The sequence below is a fragment of the Vanacampus margaritifer genome, chromosome 2 (genome assembly GCF_051991255.1).
Source record: "Vanacampus margaritifer isolate UIUO_Vmar chromosome 2, RoL_Vmar_1.0, whole genome shotgun sequence".
Taxonomy (NCBI): Eukaryota; Metazoa; Chordata; class Actinopteri; order Syngnathiformes; family Syngnathidae; genus Vanacampus; species Vanacampus margaritifer.
In genome coordinates, this window is record NC_135433.1 from 36198604 (window position 1) to 36225280 (window position 26677).

The window sequence follows — 26677 nt, forward strand, 5'->3', positions numbered from 1 at the left end:
GTATGTATATATATGTGTAGGTTATGTGAATATGTATGTTTCTAACAAGTACAGTATGGTTTGAGTTTTTTGGTCATTTCTGTGATTTGTTTTGTTTGTTTTGGTTTGGTTTCTCTGGGTTTGTTGGTTGTGTTTTTGATGCTTTCTTTTTTGTGTTGTGATGAATTGTATTTCTCTTGGCTAGATAGTCTTTGGTAAATACTATTAGTTAGATTATTTGTCTTTTTTGTGTCTTGTTTTTTTTTTGTTAAAGAAAAAAGGAAATGATAAAATTAAAAAAAGATGCCCACAAGCCGCCCACCTCGTCGGCATTCCTGCCATGCTCAGCTACTGTTGCCACACCACGGAGTTTGCCATTTGCAGGGGAGTTTCTTGCGCGGCACACGCTCACAGCTGAGCTCAACTGAACTGAAAGAGGACCGAATCTGTTCATGAAGTGATTGCAGAGAGCATGTTCACTCAAGATTTGTCCATTTGAATAAGTCACTTGAGAAGGAAATTACACACTCTCTTTAAGTGCCAAATGCTTGGTACGCAAATGGGCGGTGACAGTTGCGTTTGGTGTTCTTTAAAAAAAAATTGTGAATTCTAAAAAACAGAATCATCAAATTATGTAATTTAATAGCAAGAATATTTTTTGCAAATCACACTATGAAGTCAAGTTACATTGACAGAGACTGTTAACTACTACTATAGACATGTTTTTTTGTTTTCGTTTTTTAAAATAAATGCACCTTTTGGCTGATGCAAAATCCATGACATTTTGCGAATTTAAAGAATCTCCAACTTTTTATGATTGAGAGTTCCTATAAAGGCGCTAAGTTTTAAGAAGCATTGTTTGTAGCATTCATATCACGAATGTTGTCAACACTGAGTTTAGTGGATAGAAGCCACACCTGCATAAACACAACTCATGCTATCTCATTTTCCCAGCATGCAATCTGCTGTCCTCAAACTTATGTGGCACTTGGATAATATCTGCATCTTCTGTGAAGTTGAGGGGATTGTAATTTTCTATCCATTAGATTTCTAGATGCAAATCACCGCCAGTAGCTTTCACACGTCTAACAAGAAGCAACATGATGATGATCTGTTCTGTTTAAGGTGGAGGTCACGTTCAACTTCTTGGAAATACGTGCAATGAACACTTATCAAGAGCATCAGGTACCACTGTTGTAGATGTTTCCCACTGCTCCTTGTCCTGAATAAATATGAGGGCAAACACTGTCTTATCTACATCCTGTAGGTTATAATCGATACCGACAAGACCACTTATTCGATGAGACTGGAGACGCAGGACCAGTTGGATCACATGGTCAGTCACATCAACTACGCCCTCTCCCGAGTCTTCAACAACTCCATTTATGCGTAAGCATCAAAGACTCCATTTTGCCTCAAGGAAAGAAGTCTTCCTGTTTTTGTGTTGTGTAAGCTGAAAAGCAAAGACAAAAGTTGGCCAACAGTAACAGTGCTCTACAGAGCTTTGGGTTGTTGGCAGCTTCACTTTTGGCCGGCTTTCCACTTCAGCAGCCAAGTGAATCCTTGTATCTCTGTAGTTCGCATCAAACCCATTTTTGTGTCATGCTGCATTCTAACACCCAGCAATCATTGGCACTAATTTAGCCAGCTGACACTGAGGAACTGAGACCTTAAGACAAAGACTGGGCTCATTTTTAGTAAATACAGTACAGTAGAGTAGAAGACTTTATGCTTTACCTCCACATCCATCCAGAAGAAGATAAGGCTAAGAATGGGTTATTGTTCTAAGGGCCTCAAGATAAAGTAGAATTGAAATTGTTTGTAAATTTCACAGCAAGATTACCATGACCAAAATTACTTACTCGTATATGCTGTTTTAGACAGCAAAATGCTACTGTGTTTTTTTTACATTACTTTGTCCAATCCTCACTTTCTAATGTTTGTAGAGAAGACAATACAGTTTGCCGCAATGCAGAGTCTACATTTCAAACATGTTATTTAAAAAAACAAAACTAGTTGATCGTTCAATATTAAGTGAAGTGTGTTAATTTCTCTTATGTATTCATAATTGTTTTTTAACTAGAAAATAATATTTAGATTTGTCCCGAAGCCACCTGGGATAGGCTCCAGCGCCCCCCGCGACCGTTTTAAGGACAAGCGGTTAAGAAAATGGATGGATGAGGAAAAAAAGTCACTCAGGGGTTGAGGAACAAACTCATGATCTTTAGCTTGGGAGACTGCCACACTGCCACCTGAGCTATGCCCCTCCTACTGTTTGCTCATCTCCAAGAGGAGACCAAAATCATCGTTTCCAGCTGACAAGAGCAATATGCTTGGTTGTTTTTAACATATTTGGCCAATAAAGATGATTCTTATTGCGATGAGTCGATGGACTCATTATCTCCGTGGACCCTTAAACGGGTCACTAAAACCTTATGCTACATAATATACAGTCATTTCTGGACTACAAGGCGCACCTGACTATAAGCCACGCTAGCTAAATTTGGGAAATACTACAGTTTTAAGCTGCACCCGACTGTAAGCCGCAGGTCTTTTTAATGTTACCGCACCTGGTTCCCGCGACTTTATTTTCCATAATGAGGGCGCAAATTGTCTCGCTCTCATTCTGTCTCTCCTACTGTATTTGGGCTTACTTGGTTTGTTTTGCTCTGCCTGACGCTCTTGCGCTTCCTTTATAGTGCCCCCTTTGTGATCTGATGGATAAGTCGCACCTTTGTATTAGCTGCAGGGTTGAATGCGAGTGAAAAAAGTAGCGGCTTGTAGTCCAGAAATTACTGTAGATGTGAAACAGTAATTCTTACCATTTGAAATTGTACATTGGTTTATTAGTAAACCATTTCATCAAAATTTGCTTCCCAGATGCTGAAAATCTGCCTATTATTCTATTGTGTCACAAATCTGAGCTTTGTGTGTTCTACTTTGATCGATTAAATGAGGAAGTCGATTTTGAGAAATGTATTTTCATTCATCTTCGAATGACCATGGTGGAAATCTTGAATGAAATCCTGTGTGTGTGTGTGTGTGTGTGTGTGTGTGTGTGTGTGTGTGTGTGTGTGTGTGTGTGTGTGTGTGTGTGTGTGTGTGTGTGTGTGTGTGTGTGTGTGTGTGTGTGTGTGTGTGTGTGTGTGTGTGTGTGTGTGTGTGTGTGTGTGTGTGTGTGTGTGTGTGTGTGTGTGTGTGTGTGTGTGTGTGTGTGTGTGTGTGTGTGTGTGTGTGTGTGTGTGTTGTAGTGTTTGGGCTGTTGAATAAACTCTTTTCTTTAAAGATAATTGTGGAAGATCGCCTCTATAATATTTGAGTGTTGTCGAGTATGGAGAAAAGAGAGGGAACCTGACTGCACTACCTTGTAACTGAATGGTGGCGCTGTATTGAGGTACATAATGGTGATAGTATTATAACGCACACTCCACAATTGCCTAATGAATGCATTATAGAGATGGCATAAGGATTAAGGTCACTGATGTGGCTAGGTATTGTATGTGATTTGTTGACAAATAGGATTAAGGATGTTTGTGGCCGTTATTGACTTTCACTGTAAAATGGGCTTAATCCTATCAAAGAGTCAAAGCAGGTTTAAATTTTTTTTATAAACCCAATTCTCACTCCTTTCTGTTTACCAGAGGATATTGCTTCTAAAGAGAAGCAAACCTGGAATGATATATATATATATATATATATATATATATATATATATATATATATATATATATAATCACAGCAATAAAAGCTTCAAACTGCAAAATGGAAATTATTTTGCAGTTTAGATGTTAATAATTCCAAAAGAATTGTCTAAGCATTTCCATTTAGCCAACAATCTTTTCATCTCAATTTTGTTAATTCGTTAAGCACCGACTTTGTACTAAAATCAAGTCAAATACAGTGCATCTACAAAGTATACACAGTGCATCTTTCTCTCGCTCTTTTTTTACGTGTTGTATTACAGTTTTATTAACCACACACATTCTAAAATGACAACAGAAGATCTTATTTGAAAATATTTATAACAAAAAAAATAATTTAATGTACTTGCCTTAGCTCACAACTTTGCTGATGTACCTTTGGCATCAATTGATGCCCGAAGTCTTTTTGTATATGATACAAGCTGTTTTTGTAGTTTTGCCCAGTCCTCTTTTGCTATACATCTCAAGCTCCATCAGGTTGGATGGGGAGTGTTGGTACACATTTTCAAATCTCTTCCGAGATGTTCAGTCGGATTCAAGTCTGGCTGGGCCACTCAAGGACAATCGCAGAGGCGGTATCTTGGCTTTGTTTTCATCCAGGATGTCTCTGTACAGTGCTATCTTCATCTTTCCCTCAAGTCTGACTGGTCTCCCACTTCCCTCCGCTGAAAAACTCCCTACAGCTGATTATGCTGCCACCGCCATCCTTCTCTTTAGGCTTGGTTTTGGCCAGGTCATAAGACATACCTGGTTTCTTCCAAATATGATGTCTGATATTCACAAAAAACAGCGACTTTTGTCTCTCACGGTCTGAGTCTTCAGCTGTTCCTCTTTTTTTTGTATTTCTTCTTCTTCTCCTTTTTCTTCTCCTTCATTCTTCCTTCTTTTTCTTCCTTCTCCTTCTTTACCATTTTCTCCTCCCATCCCATTATCCTTCTTTCCTTTTTCTTTCTTTCTTTCTTTCATCCTTTTCCTTTTTCTTCTTGACTTCCTTCTTCTTTACCATTTTCTCCTTCCATCCCATCATCCTTCTACCCGCTTTCTTTTTCTTCTTCATCTTCTCCTCCTTGTTCTTTTTCTTCTTCTTCCTCTCCTCCTCCTCTTCACCTTTTCTGTAGTGCCACCAAACTGGACACCCCCCCCCCTCAATAAAAAAAGATACATGGTGTGCAGTGACTGTGCACATTTTGTTTGGTTGGTTTAGCGTTCACAATCACATTTGTATGATTGGACCAAAAGCTGTGTGTTGTATTGAATTTTTGTAATTTCCCATATTTATCAGCTTAGATTTCATTGAAAAAAACTAGTTTTAATATGTCTTATGCCCAACTACACAACACTCGCCCACGAACAGCAACTTCCAGTTTGCTGATTTTTGCCGTTAAATATTGATGTTTTCTCAATGTATTTGTGGTTATTTGAATGCTGGTCCATGCCATTTTGATCTGCGTAGTGTAATGCACCTCACTCTAAATATTTCTTTCAAGTAGTTTTCTTGTTTTGTTTGCATGATGATAGCGTTCATACTAGAGCAAAATAAGCCACCTGCAGCAATTAAACTAAACATAACAAGTGTGAATACCACTTGTAGTCACAGCCAAAGTTAACATTTAATCTTTAATATTTCCTTTCCTGGGTGACTTCTCTTTTATTTATATTAGATTATAAACATTTTTCATCACTTTTTCCAATAGACTTTCCACTTAACAGTTTGATAATGTGAACATTACACTTGCAATTCTCTCATTTTTCAGTCCACCTATTTGTCGAGCAGAAGGAGACACAACTGATGGAATTCACCAATATTCACCAATTTCAGAGTCACCGTTAGACCCACAGAAAACCTGCGGTGAGTACTATTTGCTGACTAATCTCATGTTTGTACTCATAACGTTAAATAGTCCATCCATCCATCCATCATCTGCCGCTTATCCGGGGTCGGGTCGCGGGGCAGCAGCTTTAGCAGGGAAGCCCAGACTTCCCTCTCCCCAGCCACTTCAACGGAATCCCAAGGCGCGTTCCCAGGCCAGCCGACAGACATAGTCTAACCAGCGTGGGGCGTCCCTGGGGTCTCCCGCCGGTGGGACACGCACCAGGGAGGCGTCCAGGAGGCATCCGAACCAGATGCCCAAGCCACCTCAACTGGTTCCCCTTCAACGCGGAGGAGTAGCGGCTCGACACTGAGTCTCTCCTGGATGGCCGAGCTTCTCACCCTATCTCTAAGGGAGAGCCTGGACACCCTCAAACTCATTTCGGCCGCTTGTATCCGGGATCTTGTTCTTTCGGTCACGACCCACAGCTCGTGACCATAGGTGAGGGCAGGAACATAGATCGACTGGTAAATCGAGAGCTTTGCCTTTCGGCTCAGCTCCTTCTTTACCACAACGGACCGATACAGAGTCCGCATCACGGCAGACGCTGCACCGATCCGCATGTCGATCTCCCACTGCAACCTACCCTCACTCGTGAACAAGACCCCAAGATACTTGAACTGGCAGGATCTCATCCCTTTTCAGACTGAGGACCATGGTCTCGGATTTGGAGGTGCTGATTTTCATCTTAACCGCTACAGCGAGAGTTAGAGATCACGGCTTGAAGAAGCCAACAGCACCACATCTGCAAAAAGCAGAGATGCAATGTTGAGGCCACCAAACCGGACCCCCTCAACGCCTCTGCTGAAATTCTGTCCATAAAAATTATCAACATAATCGGTGACAAAGGGCAACCTTGGCGGAGTCCAACCCTCGCTGGAAACAAATTCAACTTACTGCCGGCAATGCGGACCAAACTCTGACATCGGTCGTACAGGACCGAACAGCCCGTATCAGGGGCTCTGTACCCCGTACTCCCGAAGCACCCCCCACAGGACTCCCAGAGGGACACTGTCAAACGTCTTCTCCAAGTCCACAAAGCACATTTGGAATGGTTGGGCGAACTCTCCTCCTGAATCCGAAATTCGACTTCCAGACGGACCCTCCTCTCCAGCACCACTGAATAGACCTTATCAGGGAGGCTGAGGAGTGTGATCCCTCTATAGTTGGAACACACCCTCCGGTCCCCCTTCTTAAAAAGGGGGACCACCACCCTGGTCTGCCAATCCAGAGTCCCTGTCACTGATGTCCACGCAATGTTTTAGAGGCGTGTCAACCACAATAGCCCCACAACCTCCAGAGTCTTTAGGAACTCCAGGTGTATCTCATCCACCCCGGGGACTTGCCACCGAGGAGCTTTCCAACCACCTCAGTGACTTCGACCGCAGAGATAGAGGAGCCCACCTCAGAGTCCTCACACCCTGATTCCTCAAAGGAAGACGTGTCGGTGGAATTGAGGAGGTCTTCAAAGTATTCTCCCCACCAATTCACAATGTCCTGAGTCGAGGTCAGCAGCACCCCATCTCCACTATACACAGTGTTAATGGCGCACTGCTTTCCTCTCCTGAGACGCCGGATAGTGGACCTGAATTTCTTCGAAGCCGTCCGGAAGTCGTTTTCCATGGCCTCACCGAACTCCTCCCATGTCCCGAGTTTTTGCCTCTGCTTGTCCAACCGGTACCTGTCAGCAGCCTCCGGAGTCCCACAGGCCAAAAAGGCCCAATAGGACTCCTTCTTCAGCTTGAAGGCATCCCTTACCGTTGGTGTCCACCCGCGGGTTTGAGGATTGCCGCCACGACAGGCACCAACCACCTTACGACCACAGTCCACTCGGACTAAATGTCCCCCGCCTCTCTCGGGACAAGGGAGAAGTTCTGCCGAAGGTGGGTGTTTAAACTCTTTCTGATGGGATTCTGCCAGACGTTCCCAGCAGACCCTCACAATACGTTGGGGTCTGCCAGGTTGGACCAGCATCAGCCATCGTAGCCAAAAAAAACACGAGGTGGTGATCACTTGACAGCTCCGCCCCTCTCTTCACCCGAGTGTCCAACACATGCAGCCGCAAATCTGATGACACGACTACAAAGTCGATCATCAAACTGCGGCCTAGGGTGTCCTGGTGCCAAGTGCACATTTGGACACCCTTGTGTTTGAACATGGTTCTCGTTATGGACAGTCCGTGACGAGCACAGAAGTCCAATAACAAAACACCGCTCGGGTTCAGATCGGGGGCTGTTCCTCCCAATCACACCCCTCCAGGTCTCACCGTCATTGCCCACGTGAACGTTGAAGTCTCCCAGGAGAACGAGGGAGCGCTCTCCAGCACACCTTCCAAATACTCGAAAGGGTGGGTTCTCTGAGCTGCTGTTCGGTGCATAAGCATAAACAACAGGACCCGTCCCCCAACCTGAAGGCGGAGGAAGACTACCCAACTAACAAGGGCCTAGCCGGGGGGCAATAAGTATGCCCACACCTGCTCTGTGCCTCTCACTGTGGGCAACTCCAGAGTGGAAGAGAGTCCAGCCCCTCTCTATTGGATTGGTACCAGAACCCAAGCTTTGTGTGGAGGCGAGTCAGACTATATCTAGTCAAAACTTCTCTGCCTCACACACCAGCTCGGGCCAAAGAGGTGACATTCCATGTCCCCAGGGCTAGCTTCAGTAGCCGGGGGTCGGACCGCTGAGGCCCCCGCCTTTGGCTGCCACCCAGCTCACTGCGCACCCGACCCCTTTGGCCCCTCCCACAGTTAGTGAGCCCATGGGAAGGGGGATCCACATTGCCTTTTCGGGCTGTCCCCGGCCACGCCCCATGGGTATAGGCCGGGGTAAATGGTACTTCATTTATTTAGTGCTTTACATTCAACTACTAATTCACCTACTGATGATGCAGCATGAGCACTCACTGGGGGTTCAGTGTCTTGCTCAAGGATACTTTGGTGTGGTCACAATGGCATGGGATCGAACCCACAACCTCTGGGTTGTGAGATGACCACTCTATCACTGAGCCATGCCGCCACTTTGTTCATCTGATTATTGGGTCTGTGAATTGTACCAAGTCATTTGTAAGCCATTTCTTTTCTATGTAAGCCTTTTAAACTACAAGTAAAGGTGACGGTGTATGCACGTCTTTTTTACAACTGAAATCTTTGTTTACTTTCATCTTTACTATTTTTATCTTTCCCCTCTTAGCGCTAGAGATTAATTGTTCTTATCCCATTTATCATTTAGGGGGGTTTTCAGAGACGTATGCAGCTCTATGTGACTACAATGGAATTGGGTGCAAAGAGGAAGTGCAGTGGGTAAGGAAAATCTACAAATCTGAGCCTAACTGTTGAAGATCAGTGGTGGTTAAAAATGCAGCGAGTAGTTATCCAATCAGAAAAGTTTGCAGAAAATGTTTTTCTTGTTCCTGTGCCATTTCAGATAGTATTACACGCAGAGCCGGAGCTCCTTTTTGCCACAGAAAAAAATACCAGGAACTTACTGCAAGATTTCCACTTGGGGTCTTTTGTCTGTGCTGGCTGTTATTTAATCTGAGCAATGAACGATTTTAGAGCTTAAATATAAAATTATAATGAAAAACAGTAAGAAAAAAGAAAAATTCTTAACATTTACTCATGTAGGTTGCTCACTGGAAAGGGTGCTAACTAGTTTGTAACATGAAACGGTACCTTCTAATGCTGTTAAAAAAGTCACATTGTCATTTAATTCTCACCTATCTGCTTTATTCTCCTCTGACTTAACCGCTTTTGTATTTCTTCTTCAGGATGTTGACACCATCTACCACTCTCAGGATAACCGGGAGTTAAATTTGCTGGACTTCAGTCATCTTGACAGCAGGTGACACAATTTCCATCTTTGTATGTAGGCGTACTGGTTGTTCACAATTAGTAGTGAGCCTTTCAATAAATGTTCATGATCAACTATAGGGAAAGATAAAGATGAGGTCATTTGTTAATTTTCAAGAGCACAATTTTCTGCCATAGGTATCCATATTTTAGCCGGCCAAAATATTATGCCACTTCAGATTTTACACATTCAAACAATATTGCCTTTTTAGAACCACATTTATATAGTGAAGAAATTCAGACTATTTAGCGGACTCATTCTTTTCACCTTTCATCTACAGTAATTTCTGGACTATAGGCCGCTACTTTTTTTAATTGCATTTGACCCTGCGGCTAATACAAAGGTGCGGCTTACCCATCAAATCACAAAGAGGCACACTATAAAGGAAGCACAAGAGTGTCAGGCAGAGCAAAACAAACAAAGTGAGCCAAAATACACTAGGAGAAACAATTTACGCCCTCGGGAACCCGTTGCGGTGACATTAAAACACCTGCGGCTTACAGTCTGGTGTGGCTTATTATACATGTAACAAACTCGAGTATTGCCCAAATTTAGCTAGCGCGGCTTATAGTCAGTCGGGTACGCCTTATAGTCCAGAAATGACTGTAGTTTGTTGGGTTGAAAGGGGTTCTGAATCTTCTCAATTCTTGTTTCCATGTTTGTTGCATGTAGCAGAATGATGCTGCTTGACATGTGGAGTGGTATAGTTGTGATCTGTAGTTTTAGTTGAAGTAATTTAAATTATAATGTTCAAGTCCATAAATGAGTTGAGACTGAACTGAGCGTAGCAGTGCATTTCATTTGACCAGATTATTCAAGACAATTAACACTAAATTCAAAGAAACACTTTTGCAACGTTTTGTGTTGTAAATTGATGAATGGATAATGTCTCAGCATTTGGCATTATACACTACAGCATAATTAACCACCATCACCAGTAAATAGAAGGTTAGTCATTTTGTGTGCACTTCAAATAATTGTTTGGAAAATGTGCTTGAAAATGTAAAATAAGCACCCATTTACAACATACACAGTTTCTTCCACACAAATTAAAATGGTCTTAATGATTATTCTAATAGACTTTGCTGATATAGACATTAATAAGTAAACTTTAGTCTGATACTGTCTTTGCGTTCATCTTTATTCTATTTGCAAGTGTTGTTTAAGAGCAAGAATCTCATCAGCTGTCACTCCGTATCTTACATCGTCTTAAGGTTGAGTGGTTGCCTAAGAGGAACATCGCAGGGTTTAAAGTTGAGTGCATTAGTCTCTCATTTCTCTCTCACTCGGCTCAATTCCAGTTTTTTTTTTGTTCTCTAGTTCCAACTCATCGGTGAGGAGGGAGGACGCTAGGGAGATGAATGATATGCTTGTCAGTCTCTGAAAATAGGACAGGAGAACAACTGTAAAATGTCATGTCTTCTCTTGTATCCCAATTCAGCCATCTTTTTTTGTGTCCATTTTTAATGTCCACTCTTGATTCGCCACATTAACTGACAGCAGCAACCTACCTTCTTTTAGCTGATGATTGCTCTTGAACGCAGCACTTTGTATGTAGAGCATCCTGTGCGTTCAAACTTGAAAATGCTTACATAATCATGGGGGGAAGACTTGTGGGTAAATAACAAAGCCATTCTTCGAAGCACGATTGCAGCCATTCATGCATATATTAATGAATTAAATGGTGTGCAAAAACCCCCCACAGCACTTAAGTTTTCCTCCCGATTATTCATTTGGTATGGGGCTTTTCTGGAGAAGCTGTCGGCAGTCGCAGCTTTTAAAGGCCTCTCTTGAATGATTTGTTCTCTTGCGCCAATGCATCACTAAACACTACGCACCTGCATTTCAGTCGAAGTTTTAAGATGATTGTTAGACGCCAGCAGAAGCAAACTGATCATTTTGCCCAAGAATTCATGAAATTATTTGCAAGAATATGGGAATGAGAGTCTGAGTGACTGCCTTTTCCACACAATGCGTCACAGTCTATTTGTGGCACATGAACCTCTTCAGCCCATTTGTGTCTTTCTACGTTCCCATTTCCTCAATCTTGCCCTGATTGGACCCATTTACAGCTTTCTTGCTAACTCCAAGGTGATTATTCATTGGCTGACTGATGACAGACTGAACACCGTCACAGCTCGTTCCTCTTCACTGAATGTGGAAGCCCTTTTCTGAGGCCATCTCATCCATTTCTAGTGTCTCCTGTTTTCTTCTCCTCATCTCTTTGTTCTTCCCCCCCCAAAACATGCGCCCACAACCCCACATTCAATAGAAGAGCTCACCTGTTCAAGTTCACATTTAACCGACTAAACCGCTGTCTGATTATGTTCTCTCTGTCTCTCTCTCCCCCCTTTCCTTTTCATGTTCCATCTCTCTTCCTTCCTTTCCCTTTTTCCTTTCATCTCTTTCTCTCTCTCCCTTTCCATCTCTCTCCCCTTTTCATTTTCTCTTTCTCTCTCTCTCTCCCTTTCCAACCATCTCTCTCCTCCTCCCTTTCCATCTTTCTCCCCTTTCCTTTTCACATTCCATTACTCTCTACCTTCCTCCTTTTCCCTTTTCCTTTCATCTGTCTCTCTCTCTCTTTCTCTCTCTGTCTCCATCTCCCTTCACCCCCTCCCACCTTGCGAACTCCGCTGTCATACATTTAGATATCGTATTATGCTTATTTTCAGCAACTTTATCTTACACATGGATGGATATAGTAAAATGCTGTAAAAGACTGACTTTCTGCACTACACCTGTTTTTGCACTAAGCAAGAACAAGATGGACCACCAGACTGCATGAGTGTAAGACTTCAGAGGTCAACTGCACACCCTGCTGTCAAAATATGAATCAAGAGTTTGTGCTGATAATAAATCTTGACACCACGCATCATGTTTCACATTGAGGCTCAGCTGTTTTAGTCAGGGCTAACGCGCAGCCTGAAGCTTGGCTGTTGCAGTCACTTGCAACAGGACCCACCCCCTCTGGCTAAATCACACTTTCACTCCCCTTTGTCTTGGATTCTTGTTGTATTTCCTTGTCTTCCGCTGGGCTTGTTCTCTTTCTCTTTCCCATCACTGTGCCACTGCTTGTTTGCACAGTGATGTACAGCAGGTAGAGCAAAACTGTGAGTTTGGTCGAACACCTTGGGGGGCCTCATTCACATGTAGGCTATACAACACAACCACTCTGAGATATCTGTTTTCTTATTTTTTTTTTTTAATATATATATATATATATATATATATATATATATATATATATATATATATATATATATATATATATATATATATATATATATATATATATATATATATATATATATATATTTACTACTTAAAGATTAAAATGGAGGTGTGGGGAAATCCTTTATTTATATCTGTATCAAATGTGTTTTTAGACCTTGCGCCAGCCCTTCACATTGTTTGGAGAACTACGAACCCGTGACACATGAATTATTGACTTATTTCATACACATGTGTAGACTGACATCCTTGCAAGCTTGTATGTACTTAGACAACATACATTTTGACCTTGAGCTCTCTCCCTTTCGCTCGCTCATTCACTCGCACATACACACTTTTCCAAAGTGACATATGTAAACACACATGGGCAGCTGTGGTTTTACTAGCTGAAGGTAACAGGTCAGATTTAATTGCATCTGAGGTCAGCTGCTAACACACACTTTGTCTTAGCCCAATAATCCCGTGACTCAGTCATTATTCTCAATATCTCTCTCTCTCTCTGTCTTTCTTATTTTCTCTCCTTGTTTCTCCTCCTTAGTGTGTTAGTGGTATCAGTCATCTTTCAGACAGCGTTCCGTCCCAAAGCGTCCTCCCTTCCTAGATGATAAACTGCACAGGCAGCCACAAAGAAGCTTAGCTGCAATAATGTGACTGTATGAATCTGTGACTGATGTTTCCAGGAGATTGATTTAGCCTATTTATGGATCTAATTTGTGTGTTCCAGGGACCTGGCTGTGATTGTGGCTTCCATTGCGTACAACACTTGGTTCACCAAGCTGTACTGCAGAGACATGCGTATTGTAATTAGTGTTTAAATCTTCCTTATTGCCTCCTTTCCTGTCTGATTTCAGTGTCAGTTAGCAATGATGTTTTAATAAAGGTAATTTGTATCCTGTTTTACTCTGCAGGGATCAGAAGTGGTGGAGCAGGTCCTTCATACGGTTAGCAAGTCCAACAGCCTGGAAGAACTCACTCTGGAAAACGCTGGACTAAAATCGTAGGTTTCTTCCTGACAGCCTCCCACCTACCTCGTCACCTTTGCATTAAAGTGCCGCTGTTCTGCCACATTTCTTCTTCTTTGCACCTTCACACTTCGCTGCATCTCTTCTTTTGTCCTCCCACTGCTCGCCGGCCTTTTCTGTCCCTCTGTCTCTCCTCTCTGCTTCTTTTATTTTCACATTCATCTCTGCCCGGCCTTTCACCTGCACCGCGCCTCATCTCTGTTTCCCACCTCACCAACCACGCTCCTTTTTTCTCACTAGCTTGACCTTTTTAGTTCTGTTTCTTTTGTGTTCTACACATATTGATGTCACATCTCCCCACCTGCCTGCAGAAGATTGTTTCTCTACCAAAATCATCTGGCAGGCAGCATTGTTTCCTCATTTCAGAATACTTCAAATGAATTGCATGTCTTGGGATATGATTTTTGAAAAAAGTTGCGATGTTTTTCATGAGCTTAAAATAGCATATTCTATCATAATATATGCTTTAACATCCTAGGATGAAACCAGTATGACTTGTTATGATACTCGGTCTCAAACATGACATTTAATATTTCATGATGGATAGAAGTTGGACAGTATGTTTTTCGCTGTATGCTTTAGATTCTCATTACAGTCTCCATTATGTGTTGTGCTTGCAAAAGATCTGTGTCATCTGTGCTAAAAGTTGTATTCAGAGTGTTTAAGCTCATTTGTATGGCATTGACAGTGGCAGTGCTGCACCAATTTCTTTTGCAAGCAAAGTGGAAAAACCTGCTTCATTATGTTATTTAAAAAGCAGTGTGCCAAACATGTCTGTCTTCTAAAAGGAATGGGAAATTACTCCGATTTGTAAATTAACTCAAAACTAAAATTATTATATCCCCGGGAGCATTAAAGTAGGTCATTACCACAAGATATTAAATCATTTTATTTATTGTACCCATGATTGAACTAATAAAGGGTATAATAATCGGTCAACTATTAATTAAGAGTTCTGTTGATTGTGTGGATTCTTGATTATGTCTTGAAGTAAAATTTAATGTACTACCAAGCTTCAACCAGCAGAGGCGCTGTTCACAGATTTCTGACATCCACTAAAAAGTAGAATTCCACAATTTTCCCTGTGTGTTGTGTGCCCATGAGTGCACAGCCCAAAGTTTGTTTTTGTCAAAGTTTGCTTCATGTCTGAGTGTCAGACACACCGATGTACAAATCAGAGTCATCTGTAGGCATGGTCTTTGGTTACTCATCTACTCATTACTCATAATTGTGACACAGATTAGTGTGTTAGAAACATCAGACATGCAGATTGATACCAGACACGTGGGTGATTTTATAATGGAGGCTTTAAATAATAAAGTTTACACCAAATGCTTTTTTAATTTTACAAAACAGAGAAAGGCAAAAATTAATTTAATAAATGAAAGACAATTACAAAACATTAAGATCAAGAATAAATAATAGTTTGGATTGTTAATTTGATCATGGTTCAATGTGAGACTCTAGATGGAACTGCATAGTATTTTTTTTTAACATGTTTTATTCCTGCAGGGATTTTCCTCAGAAAATGGCAACAGCTCTGTCAGAGAATCCAGCCTCCATGATTCACTCTCTCAACCTGGCTCACAACACGCTTGACAACCAAGGTATCAGCCTGAGCTTCCTCCTCCTTCGCCTCCTCTTCACGCTCTCTCGGGCCATCTCTGATCCTTTGCTTCTGATCCTGGCTTTCGGATGCTTTTGAAGAATTGTAAATCAATATGTGTTCTCAGTGATCCCTGGTTTTCACCTTCTACTTTTTTTTTAACCACATTTATTTGTCCTTGATGCTTCATTCATGAGTGGCCTCTCTCAGTACTTCACATAATTAATATGTGCACATGCTCTTTCTTTGTGAATCGCATGTGTTTCATATATTGCTGACATCACGAAACACTTTCCTTTTCAAACGTAACATACATGTGGGTGCAACGTTAAAGTTGCAGAGTAAGTACTTGTTGTGGTAGAGGTGTGATGACATACAAGGTACAGTAGGAACAAAGACACACAGATTATATAACAATACTCAAAGGCACATTCTCCCAAATCTGTGAAAAATTAGTTATATAGTGGTCAATAGCAACTTTCTTCTACTCTTCTTATCTCATTAGAAGTGTGTACTCCATGCATGTCCGACTCCACACTGGCACTAGGAGGCCAATGTGTGCACAGCAGGAACATTTATAGTTATTTTTATATATTTTTTTATTGCTATTATTTTAGTAGAGCCTTATTTTACTTGGTTAATAATTTATTTTCTGGTTGTTCTTTCAAGTTATATTTAAAGTGAAGTTGTCAAGGATTGAAGGATTTTTGTTGTCATATCAGCACATATTTCCTCATGATATGGCTCAAAATACGACAACTGGGGTCCCAGGTTCGCACAGTATCTCCCAAGACGTGAAAATAAAATTAGAACAAGGAATACCATAAAGAGATAAGGTGGGTGCTTGGTTTGAATGTGTGCAAAGATGCAATGCAGCAAATGCGTGGCTGCGGAAAAATGAAAATGTAAGCGGCTTAAATTTCAAGGTCATTTTGAATTTCACAAAAAGAAGAGTGTTCCATGCATTTGCTTTGATAAATAGGCATGAGGCTATAGTAGTTTTGAGAAGTTGAGTTATGGTAATTGAATGAATAACATTTTGAAATCAATGAATGAAACTTTTTATTAAATGTGACTTCAAAATCATTCAGTCTTTCATTTGTTATCTGTAAGTCTTATCCTCACGAGGGTAACGGATGTGCTGGAGCTAATCCCAGTATCAAGCAAAATAATCGTGAATATTATTTTTTGAGTAATCGCCCAGCACTACTTTAAAGAACTTTGGCTAATTAGAAGTTCAACAGCGGTGACTGTGATTATTCAACTGGACCTTTCCGAGGGTATTAACCACAGCACCTCTGTTTGCTGGTGGACTTCGCCCACCCATTTCTTATGAACAGGCAAAGGAAAAAGCTCTGAGGAAGCAGATTTTGACTTGATGCGCAAGCCACAAGGACCTTCAGTTATAACAAATTTTGTGTTTTTATCATGCAACACATGCTGGTGGCTTGTACATTTTTTCTTGTTCCATATTTGTGGGTATGTCTTTTGTATTTTAGTTTTTGTCGGCGTGCGGTATGAGGCAATTTATCTTGATAAAAAGCAGCAGAAATGTGTGGGCTGGTCTTTTCATAGTATGCTTCATTAGTGGATGCTGTGAAACATTCATTTTTTTATTTTTTTATTTTTTTTAAAGAGCAAAGCCGTCTTGCTGTTTCCTCGCTTATTATTACCACAGCCAAGCAATGTGAGGTATTGTTTTGATTGTTCTTTATGTAAACACGATTATGCAGTAACAAAAAATGGTTTCTATGAAACATTATGGTTTGACACAATGGTGATAATCATTTAATCTGGAGGAAAATCCTGATTAAAAATGTGGGTAGGATTTTTTTTTTTCTCATTTTGCTGTTTTGATAAGGTGGTTCATCAGCTAAAGCGCTCATTTTGTGTTGATTTTGGTTAATAGCTACTTTATTAGTGTTGTTAAAATTGTCATTGTCTTGCCTTACACCAGGAGTTTCCAATCTGATTCAACAAGTGTGCCGTCTAAATAAGGGCCTGCGTCTCCTCAATCTCTCAAAGACTTCGCTTTCTTCCAAAGGTAAGACTCAATTCATGTTGGATACTTGGAGAGTCCTCACACAAATTTGCCTCCTAAAGCTTAATATACCCTCTGATTGCTTTGAAAAGCAATAGTTTGGTCATTAACCAGTTTAAGGCAATTACAGTATATGTAATGGGAGTGAAAACATATGAACATTTTAAGTTAGCGCAACTCTTAGCAAAGTATGGTGCGGGGGCCACATCCGTTCCACCTACAGTCTCTGACCGCTCACAATCACCATGAATTCCAAGTAAAGTGTAACATATGCGGTGCTTTTACTTTGAAAGTTGTGCTTTATTTAATGTGCACACGTGGATGCTAGAACGAGAGAGTTAGCAAGAGCTATGACTTTTGTCTACAGTTTTTCCAATTTATCGACACGTTTGCTTTTTAGCTAATTTTCCATTACGCTGGCAGCTAGTTAAAAAAAAAAAAAGACTAGCAAAAATGACCACGTGATCCTAATGTTAGCAACGTTCATATTTCCTGCACGCTGGTGGGAAGAGGGCCTATGTATGCAGCTACAATTTCATATACAATTTTCATATAATGTACTTAATAGGTAGAGTGCTCGTCTCCCAACCCTGAGGTTGTGGGTTCGATCCCATGCCATTGTGACCACCTAGAAGTATCCTTGAGCAAGATACTGAACCCCCAGTTGCTCCTGATGCTGCGTCATCAGTAAGTGAATGAGTAGTGAAATGTAAAGTGCTTTGAGGGCCTTGTAAGGTGGAAAAGCACTATAAAATGAAGTATCATTTACCATTTTACAAGTCATCACTGATCATTATAATTATTATTATTATTATTATTATTATTGCTATCAATAATACAAAACGCCTTTTCTAAATACACTAAAATTTATACAAAATTGAGGTTAGCATGCTGGCTTGGCCCCCAGCAAGCCTTCTAGTTACTCATGTGGCCCCTTTGTAAATTAAATTGCCCACAACTGGTGTAGAGTGTTTCAAAACAGGCAAATTTGTCATCATGTCACCTTTTTATATATTTTTTATTTGTTCTTAAAATGGTTTTACCAGCTTTTAGACAGACTGTTATTTTATTCTTTAAAGTGACACCCTTTTAGAACAACCATACTACTTTATTTGTGCTAATACTAGGCACAAAGATAATGAAACTGAGCCATGACAGAACTGCATTTATCCAAACGATAACCAGGTCAAAATCAAAATAAGTCGATCTTTATTTCTCTGAAATCCCCCATTGCCATTAGGACAGTGTCCCACTTAAATTGCTTTTATCCCAGACAATACAGAAATCTATTCATTTTACAGATGATTTGATTTTAGCCATTGCCTGTCAAAGGTCAAATGTCGTTTTTTATGTGATGAGGCCAAAGTTAATTCCTCAGTGAGCAAGTGTTCTAAATATTTAAGCTGCCACTTCAGAGGACATGACCTCTGGCTGGTCCTAACGTAGATAAAACAACGGAAGTACCGTATACAATTTTGTATCTGAATATTTTTATGCGTCTGTTATTTTCTGCTGTTGGACCCGAACCTTTCATGATTGAAATGCAATGGTGCGTTGGGGTAGAAAACTGCCAGCTAAAAATAATAAATTTATAAATATTATTTTAATAAGAATATTAACATGTAGTTAATTCATATTAATTGAGCATTTTTATTGAGTTTAGCAAGCAGTTGAGCATATAAACATTACATTCAGTATACACTTTGATTTACAACTACAACAAACAAACAAAGATTGAGATATTTGTAGTGAGTTACACTCTTTAGCAAAGGACTGTACGTCAATATGTATGCTCAGACACATTTAGAGGGTGATCTTGACAGCCGACCTTGAAACCCTATTTAATTAGGACTTTCTTTACATGCTAAATATATTGATGTATTTTTAAGTATCTTTAAATTATTTCCCATTCTCATCCTGCTTACTTACTATACTCACCCCTCTAATATATTTTTTAGACTTTCAGACAGTGCTTTATATAAACCATCTATTTTCACAGCTTTGATCATACACGCTGGAATGACTCTTTACAAATCTCTCCTTGCAGAGGAGAGTAGTCACTGATGGTTAAAGAGGGGATTAGACTCCCTTTACCCTCTTCTTTCTCTTCTAGTTACTGCAAATGAAGGATAATAATAATAAAAAAACAAAAACAACTGTGTGTCTTCTTCTTTTTTATATAGATTGTATGAATACATACATCAGTCCTTTTAGGAGGCTGGGCCCTCAAATATAAATAGGTTGAAATAAATAAATGCTGATTGCTTTTCATTTCAGTTAATATGAGAGGTTTCAGCTTTTCCTATGTTCCTTGCTTTACCAGCTTTATTAGTGAGTGGTTAAAATTATTTAGCTATGATTTAAAAACATGCTCTGGAATTGTGGCACAGAATAATGTTTTCATTGAATAATATTGCATTTGCACATTTTGCAGTATGGCATATATACCATGCATATTTATAGTTCATCATTGTAGGGCATTTTAACTTTCACCATAATTGTCACACATTTAAATTTGACATCCTCCTGTGAAAATACATTGTATTAATACTGTATTAAGCCACACAACACTCATGATCAATATTGACTTCATATTTTTCTCCCATTTTATTGCCACATTTATTCCACGTGGCGAGCTGTGCCCTACACTATTGTGGCTGGATGACTACAGTATTTTAATGAGGTCTCTCATTGGTCCTATGACTGTAAAGTGAAGCAATCTCCATTGAGAGAATGTTTTTCCTTTGTCCCAGCTTTCAGTCGCCTTTTGAAAAGAGGGATCGGGAAAAGGGTTGGGGGGCCTCTTCCAAAAGCCTGTTTAATATTAGCCTGCTGTAAGAGCTCAGTATTAGTAGTAGAAAGTGCTGCCAAGCTTCCGTATCTTCTTCCATTATTGGGTTTTGCATTTGCTGATTGCTAACGAGTTGCTTATATGACAATTTTCAGATGATTATGAAAAATGTTTGCATCTTGTTCATACAGATTCTCAATATTCCCTCTTCCTCCACCTTCCCCACTATAGGTGTTGTGTCTCTGTCCAGGCATTGTGTTCAAGTGACGATTACTCCAATTCTTTGCTACAACCTGGACCTTAGTAAAAACCCAGGGGTTCTGTCTGGAGAGGATGCCACGGTGAGACTCGTACGTCAATACATATTACCTTAAGGTATATGTTTTTATACGCTAACAATCTTCTCCTGTCTGTGCAGAATCTGTACCTATTTCTTGCCCAGCCCAACTGTCTAGTGCATTTGGATGTGTCTGGGACGGACTGCACAGTGGACTCGGTTTGTACACTCACCAGGCATATGCTGTCTGATCTCATTTTGATGCAGGCCAAAAACACAGACCCGGGATGGCATGCAGAATATAAACCAGTCAATTGAGTGATGCCGAATAGAAAGGCAGTTTTGTACAGAATTTTTTTTTTCCTCATCAGATTTTTTATGCAACCTTGTCAGCTGAGAGGAGAGACTTATTTTTTTCTTCTTCTCTCTCTCTCTCTCTCTCTCTCTCTCTCTCTCTCTCTCTCTCTCTCTCTCTCCTCTCTCTCCTCTCTCTCTCTCTCTCTCTCTCTCTCTCCTCTCTCTCTCTCTCTCTCTCCTCTCCTCTCTCTCCTCTCTCTCTCTCTCTCTCTCTCTCTCATCTCTCCTCTCTCTCTCTCTCTCTCTCTCACTCTCTCCTCTCTCTCTCTCTCTCTCTCTCTCTCTCTCCTCTCTCTCTCTCTCTCTCTCTCTCTCTCTCTCTCTCTCTCTCTCTCTCTCTCTCTCTCTCTCTCTCTCCTCTCTCTCTCTCTCTCTCTCTCTCTCTCTCTGGAGAGCTCAGTATTATTCATTCGGTAATTTTACCGATTTGACATGTCATCATCATGGCGCTCTTTTTTTTTTTTTTTTAAATCTATTATTATTTTATTTTTTTATTTTATATCATTATTACTGAGAGGAGACTTCTAACGTTGAAATGTGCCACAGAGACACTTCTAGCACAAAATAGTATCTTGCTGCATTAGCACAAACACTAACAAGGATGACAATGCCAATTGAGTTCCAAGTGAGTTTAGATGTGTGTCTGCTCTTGCTGGCTAACACAGAGGCGGACTGAAAGGCTGACTGAACTGCACTCTGGCTGTTTTAGTGGGCACCTTAGTTGTGAGGATGTAGGCGATTGTGATAAGAGCTGACTGGGCATGTGTTTTTTATGGCCAGTCTGCTGCTTACCTTACCATATAGCTGACATATCATCGTGAAAGATGGAGATACACTAAATTGAAATTTATCCTCATCACTGTGATATCAGTCTCGTTCACATTGATGAGCTGATGTATCAGTTGAGTGGGTACTCTCACTGGCCATAACATTAGTCACACCTGCACAATAGTGCAAGCCCTCCAAGTACTGCACCGAAACTTGTTACAGAGAATGATGCCAAGCCCTGACTGACAAAAGGTTTTTATTTAGCAATATGTTTATTCCTTTTTCATAAAGTTTGAATACTTCCTCTACGACCTCAACCCCAGAAATAGAGGAGTCCACCTGCTCCCCCATTAGAAGGCATGTCAATGAAAATAAGGAAGTCTTGAAAGTACCACCCACCACCTGCAACGTTCCAAGTCAAGATCAGCAGCAACTATACACTGTTGATTTTTTTTTTTTATGTCGAATGAGGAACCTGATTGTCCTCGAAGCCCTCCTGAAGTCGTTCTCCGTGGTCTCCGAACTTTTCCCACTCCCTAATTGTTCCCTCACAAACCACTGAAGCTGCATTCTGTCTGGCATTCAGCTCTCTGCAGCCCTACAGGCCAAACATACTAGAGATAGACCGATATGCTTTTCTTCAAGTTCAATGCCGATTATTAGTAATCAAGGACGCCAGTAACCGATATTTGGAGCCGATATTCATTTTCACTAAAAGGGAAAATATTGGCACCAAAATTTTAAAAAATACAAACTCCAGCTCTGAAATGTGTTGAGTTTTTAGGCATTATTTAGCATTACATAACTTTTAGGATTTGTGAAATATTGGCGTTTAGAAAAATAAATAAATCTTAGTCAATAGACATCTTTGTCTTAAAGGGGCATAATTTAAGTTTCTGAGTTTTTGCAGATTTGTTGACCCCTCTGGCGAAAAAGCGGAATGGAAGCCAGCGATGTGCACGCGCCCAGTGCGCCGAGACGTTAGTTTGTCAGTGTGCGGTAGTTTTATTCTGCATTGCTCATAATAAATAGACCCTACCGCATTTTTGTGACATCTTACCTTTTTAGCAAGAGGAAAAGAAGCTGTGGGTCCCGTTTTGTCCTCTTAGTGCTTTCCACCTGTTCAACGCTGCTCCAATATTGAGCCGCGTCCTCCTCCGCCACCGACTTCAGATTTGCCCATTTTGTCACACTAGACAGGTGTTGTCCTTTCCTGCTCGGTCTCCTGACCGTGGTCGAGGGACGCAGGGGAGATTTTCCTCTCCAAGGCCGGTGTTTGGGATAACTCCCGTTGCACATTGCCAAAGTTTCGGCCCAATGGTCGAACAAAAGGAGCAACCGGGAGATGGGCGGTCGCACTGCAGTCTTGGTTTATTATTATTTTGACACTCTTTTTTTGCACGCTCGCGTCCACACACTCCCAACACTTCCGCCGTCCCTCCTCCCGAACACGCAGCAAGAGAGCGTGCACGCGCCTGACGTCACGTTAAGGAAGAAACCTTAAGTTTCGTACCCGAAACCTTCATCAGTATTTGACTCTACAGTAAAATAGGGGCAACAGCCATTGTGCCCTAATATTGCCTCCTATCCATTATAAACATTTTAAAACGTGTGTAGGTGAAAAATACAGTTATTTTAACAGTCAAACTTGAATCATTCGCCTTCAAAAATCTAACAAAAACTTGAGTTATCCCAGGGGCAGTAGCATGTCTTCAAAAGTTAAATAAAATCTTAAACAAATAAATAGCTTGCTATAGTTTTCTACAGTAAATAAAGTTTTCCAAAATGTCTAAATATATGAAATATTAAATTTTTACTTATCTAAGTATTTATTTCAAACAAAACAAAGCACACAGAGAGTTCCCAGGGTAAGCAGCAAGTCTTCTAAAATTAACTGAAAATGTAAATAAATAGTTCCCTGAAGTTATGGCTGATGCCAATATTTGTAAAATGCTGAATATCGAAGCCGATAATCAACTCACCCGCTAATCGGTCTATCCCTAAAACATACCCATAGGACTCCTCCTTCAGCTTACCAGAATCCCTCACCGCTGGTCTCCACCAACGGGTTTGGGGATTTCTGCCACAATTGGCACCGACTACCTTCAAGCCAAAGATCTGGTCGACCACCTCAACAATGGTGACCGGGTATATAGCCATAATTTTAATGTGTGTCTGCCTGTATGCATGGAAACCATGGGTATAATGTGATGGACACATTTTTCCATAATTATTTTCTATTTAAAAAAGGAATTATGCAACAAAAAGGAAAGCACAGCACCGGATTCAAAGTTGCAAGTGCAACGTACTAGTTTTTTGCACATCAGTGTGTTTATGAGTATTGATTACAATATGAGTTATGATTAGTCACATTGCTGGCATATTACCATTATAGTACAGGGCAAAGCATTTGCATGCCAATGTCAATGGTGCGAAGATTCATTATACAGATTATAAAATATGACAGCAGATGGTATTCAATATGATATGTTAACTCATCAGACCACAGCACACGTTTTCACTTTAATTCCACCTACAAAGCTTTGTCCTCAGTTTCGAGCAGCGGTGGCAAACTGTGGTCCTCAAGGGCCTGCAAGTTTTAGGTTTCCCTACTTGAACTGCAGCTGATTCCAATTAACAGGATCATTATCAAGCTTATGCAGAGGTTGCTGATGACCTGATCATGAATCAGCTGTGTTGAAGATATCCAAAACCTGCAGGACTCCAGCCCTCAAGGACTCGATCTGAGCACTGGAGGCAATGTGCGTTAAGTGCCTTGCCCAAGGACACAACGACACATGACTTGAGGAGAGCGGGGGATCAAACACCCAACCTTCTGGTTACTGAACGACCGTCTCTACACCCTGCACCCACTTTGAGTTTTTCAACTGAATTAATTAAATGGACACATCTACACTCTCCAGAACAGTTTTAATGCCCCTTGAAATTGATTCTACAAGTGAGGAATTCTGCTCCCGTGCTAATTTATTTTGTTTTGTTTTTTCTAATTGGGAGTGTGGTCAAACCCAGCCATTGAAAATGATTTTCAATGCTTTCCTTGATTTTGTTATTACTTCTGTATTGTGTATGGTGGAGTTTAAAGGAATGTTACTACCACATTTCTTAGATCCACTTCAAATGAATGTATTTAAGTGGAATAATCCCAACTTTATTAATTTTTTTTGTTGCCTTACACATTTTCTGATGAGTAACCCCACCTGCAGACCCAAACTGTCTCATGTCCATCCCGTATGGTCCACAGTGGCCTAAAATATAATGGTTGTCTCTGCTGGGAACATAATGTAGCATGGCACATTACCGGTAAATGTAGCATGAGCCTGTTGTTTTCCAATGAAGTGGGCTGTTATTTGTGTAATGCATATATTTTTTTTGTTAAGAAGTACTATTGATTGTTAATCATGAAGATCATTAAATCCATAACCCTAACCACATTGAAAGTTGGATCGATGAAGCTGCCAAGTTTGTTGCGACGGGACTCATTGTTTGGGAATGTTTTGACGGAGGAGGTAGTTGCAATGATTGAAGAGTAGGAATAATATTGTGACCGTCATCAAATTAATGCGCTTTGTATGACAATATTAGGCTGTGTTCACACCGTGGGCATGATGAACGCATCCTGAGCATCCATACTGTTTACATATCTGATTTATTTCCACATACAGGAGAGGCCCGGGTTGGATTTTAATAAATGGGAATTGTACTGTTCAAAAAATCTGATACATGTCATACATGGACCCAAAAAAACACTATTTAAATTAAGTAATTTTGTTTTAATAATCCTAATAGCAGTCCACTTGTCCTTCTATGTAAAGTAAAGTACTCATGCAAATGTGTCCTTCACACAGAACGCTCTGTAAAAATGGTACATGTACCAGATGTGATTTCATCATCATGAAGTCCTGTGATTGAATTTTCTGTTGCAACAAAGGCAACGAATTTCTAAAATCATTCTGGAACCATTGCAAGAGGCTTCCTCATCCTAATCTGACCAAGAGGATTATCACTTTTTCCCTCCAATTATATTCTGTCATACATACAGTATGCAGCCTTTTTTTGATTTCCCCCACCCCCAATTTGTATAGCCATATTTTGTGAAATTCTGATGTGACGCACTAGACTATTTTAGTGAAAAGACAGTTTGTTTGAGAAAATGCACAATGTGAATTTCAGTGGCCTTCATTGTGTTAAAATGGCAGCGAGCAAAATGGAATTTGCAGCATAATTATCGGGAACTTTTCTCTGATGCCTGGCTTGTGTGTCTGCCTCTGCAGTTGTTTGGGGCCTTGCTGAGAGGCTGCTGCGCGGACCTTTCCTACCTGAACCTGTCCAAGAATTGCTTCTCTAACAGGTTGGTGTACCCCACTGCATCTCACTCCAGTCCAATTCCCTTTTCCTCTGCCAAGAAAACATTTGAGTTTCCTTCTGACTCAGCGAAAAGGCTGCGTGTGTGTCAGAACAATGATGAAGATGAGTCAAATTAGAAGCTATAGCAACACAACTGCAATCAAGAAACTACTGAAACCAGGCAAAGACCCCACTGTCCCGGCTCAGAATCACGTTTTTGGAACGTGGGTGGGAACCACCTGAAGAATTCCCATTTAATCCTAGGAAGAATCACAGCTCGAGTCTTACCAAAAGAGATTTTGTAAAACTTAACTAAAAAATGCCCAAGTGGCAATTCAAATACATAAATTCGTGAATGCAGACATGCTAAGCATGTGCATTTTCTTCTTTTTTTACACCTCGTCATGGTTCTACTTCTTTTACTTCCAACGCAGTTGCCAAACCCAAACGACTATATCAGTTTATTTAGCATCTTCCCATTTAACGGTGCTTTATGTGGTCCTTGTCATGATTAAGGGCTGTTTAGGTTCCGGCACAATGTTTTGAGCTAAATAAGCTCTTAATGAGATTTTTATATTGCCTCCCTGTGTCTCAAATGCACATAAGGGTGCTTTTACTTTTACAATGTTTGGCTATTTTCTTGAATAGACAGACATTAGATTATTATTATTTTTTTATCTCAGTTAATGCCCTCTTGGGTATCTTTGTCATATTCTATTTCACCTCCCTTTATCATTGTCAAATTTCTGTTGTTCTTTTACAGTCATGTTTATTTGGAAAATATAAGGCTTGTGTTGAAAACATTCATCAAAACACTATT

General features: G+C 40.5%; 1 protein-coding gene across 1 annotated transcript in view; it reads left to right on the top strand.

The window, feature by feature from the left end:
* The window catches only part of carmil3 (capping protein regulator and myosin 1 linker 3), a 99104-nt gene that overhangs the window by 35600 nt on the left and 36827 nt on the right, over window positions 1-26677 (top strand). Inside the window, 14 exon segments of the mRNA XM_077557682.1 lie at window positions 1105-1164; window positions 1247-1368; window positions 5435-5529; window positions 8779-8849; window positions 9317-9390; window positions 13355-13430; window positions 13539-13627; window positions 15165-15259; window positions 17216-17302; window positions 20322-20336; window positions 20339-20379; window positions 20381-20431; window positions 20509-20586; window positions 25785-25861. Coding sequence (XP_077413808.1) covers window positions 1105-1164; window positions 1247-1368; window positions 5435-5529; window positions 8779-8849; window positions 9317-9390; window positions 13355-13430; window positions 13539-13627; window positions 15165-15259; window positions 17216-17302; window positions 20322-20336; window positions 20339-20379; window positions 20381-20431; window positions 20509-20586; window positions 25785-25861 — 1031 coding nt within the window.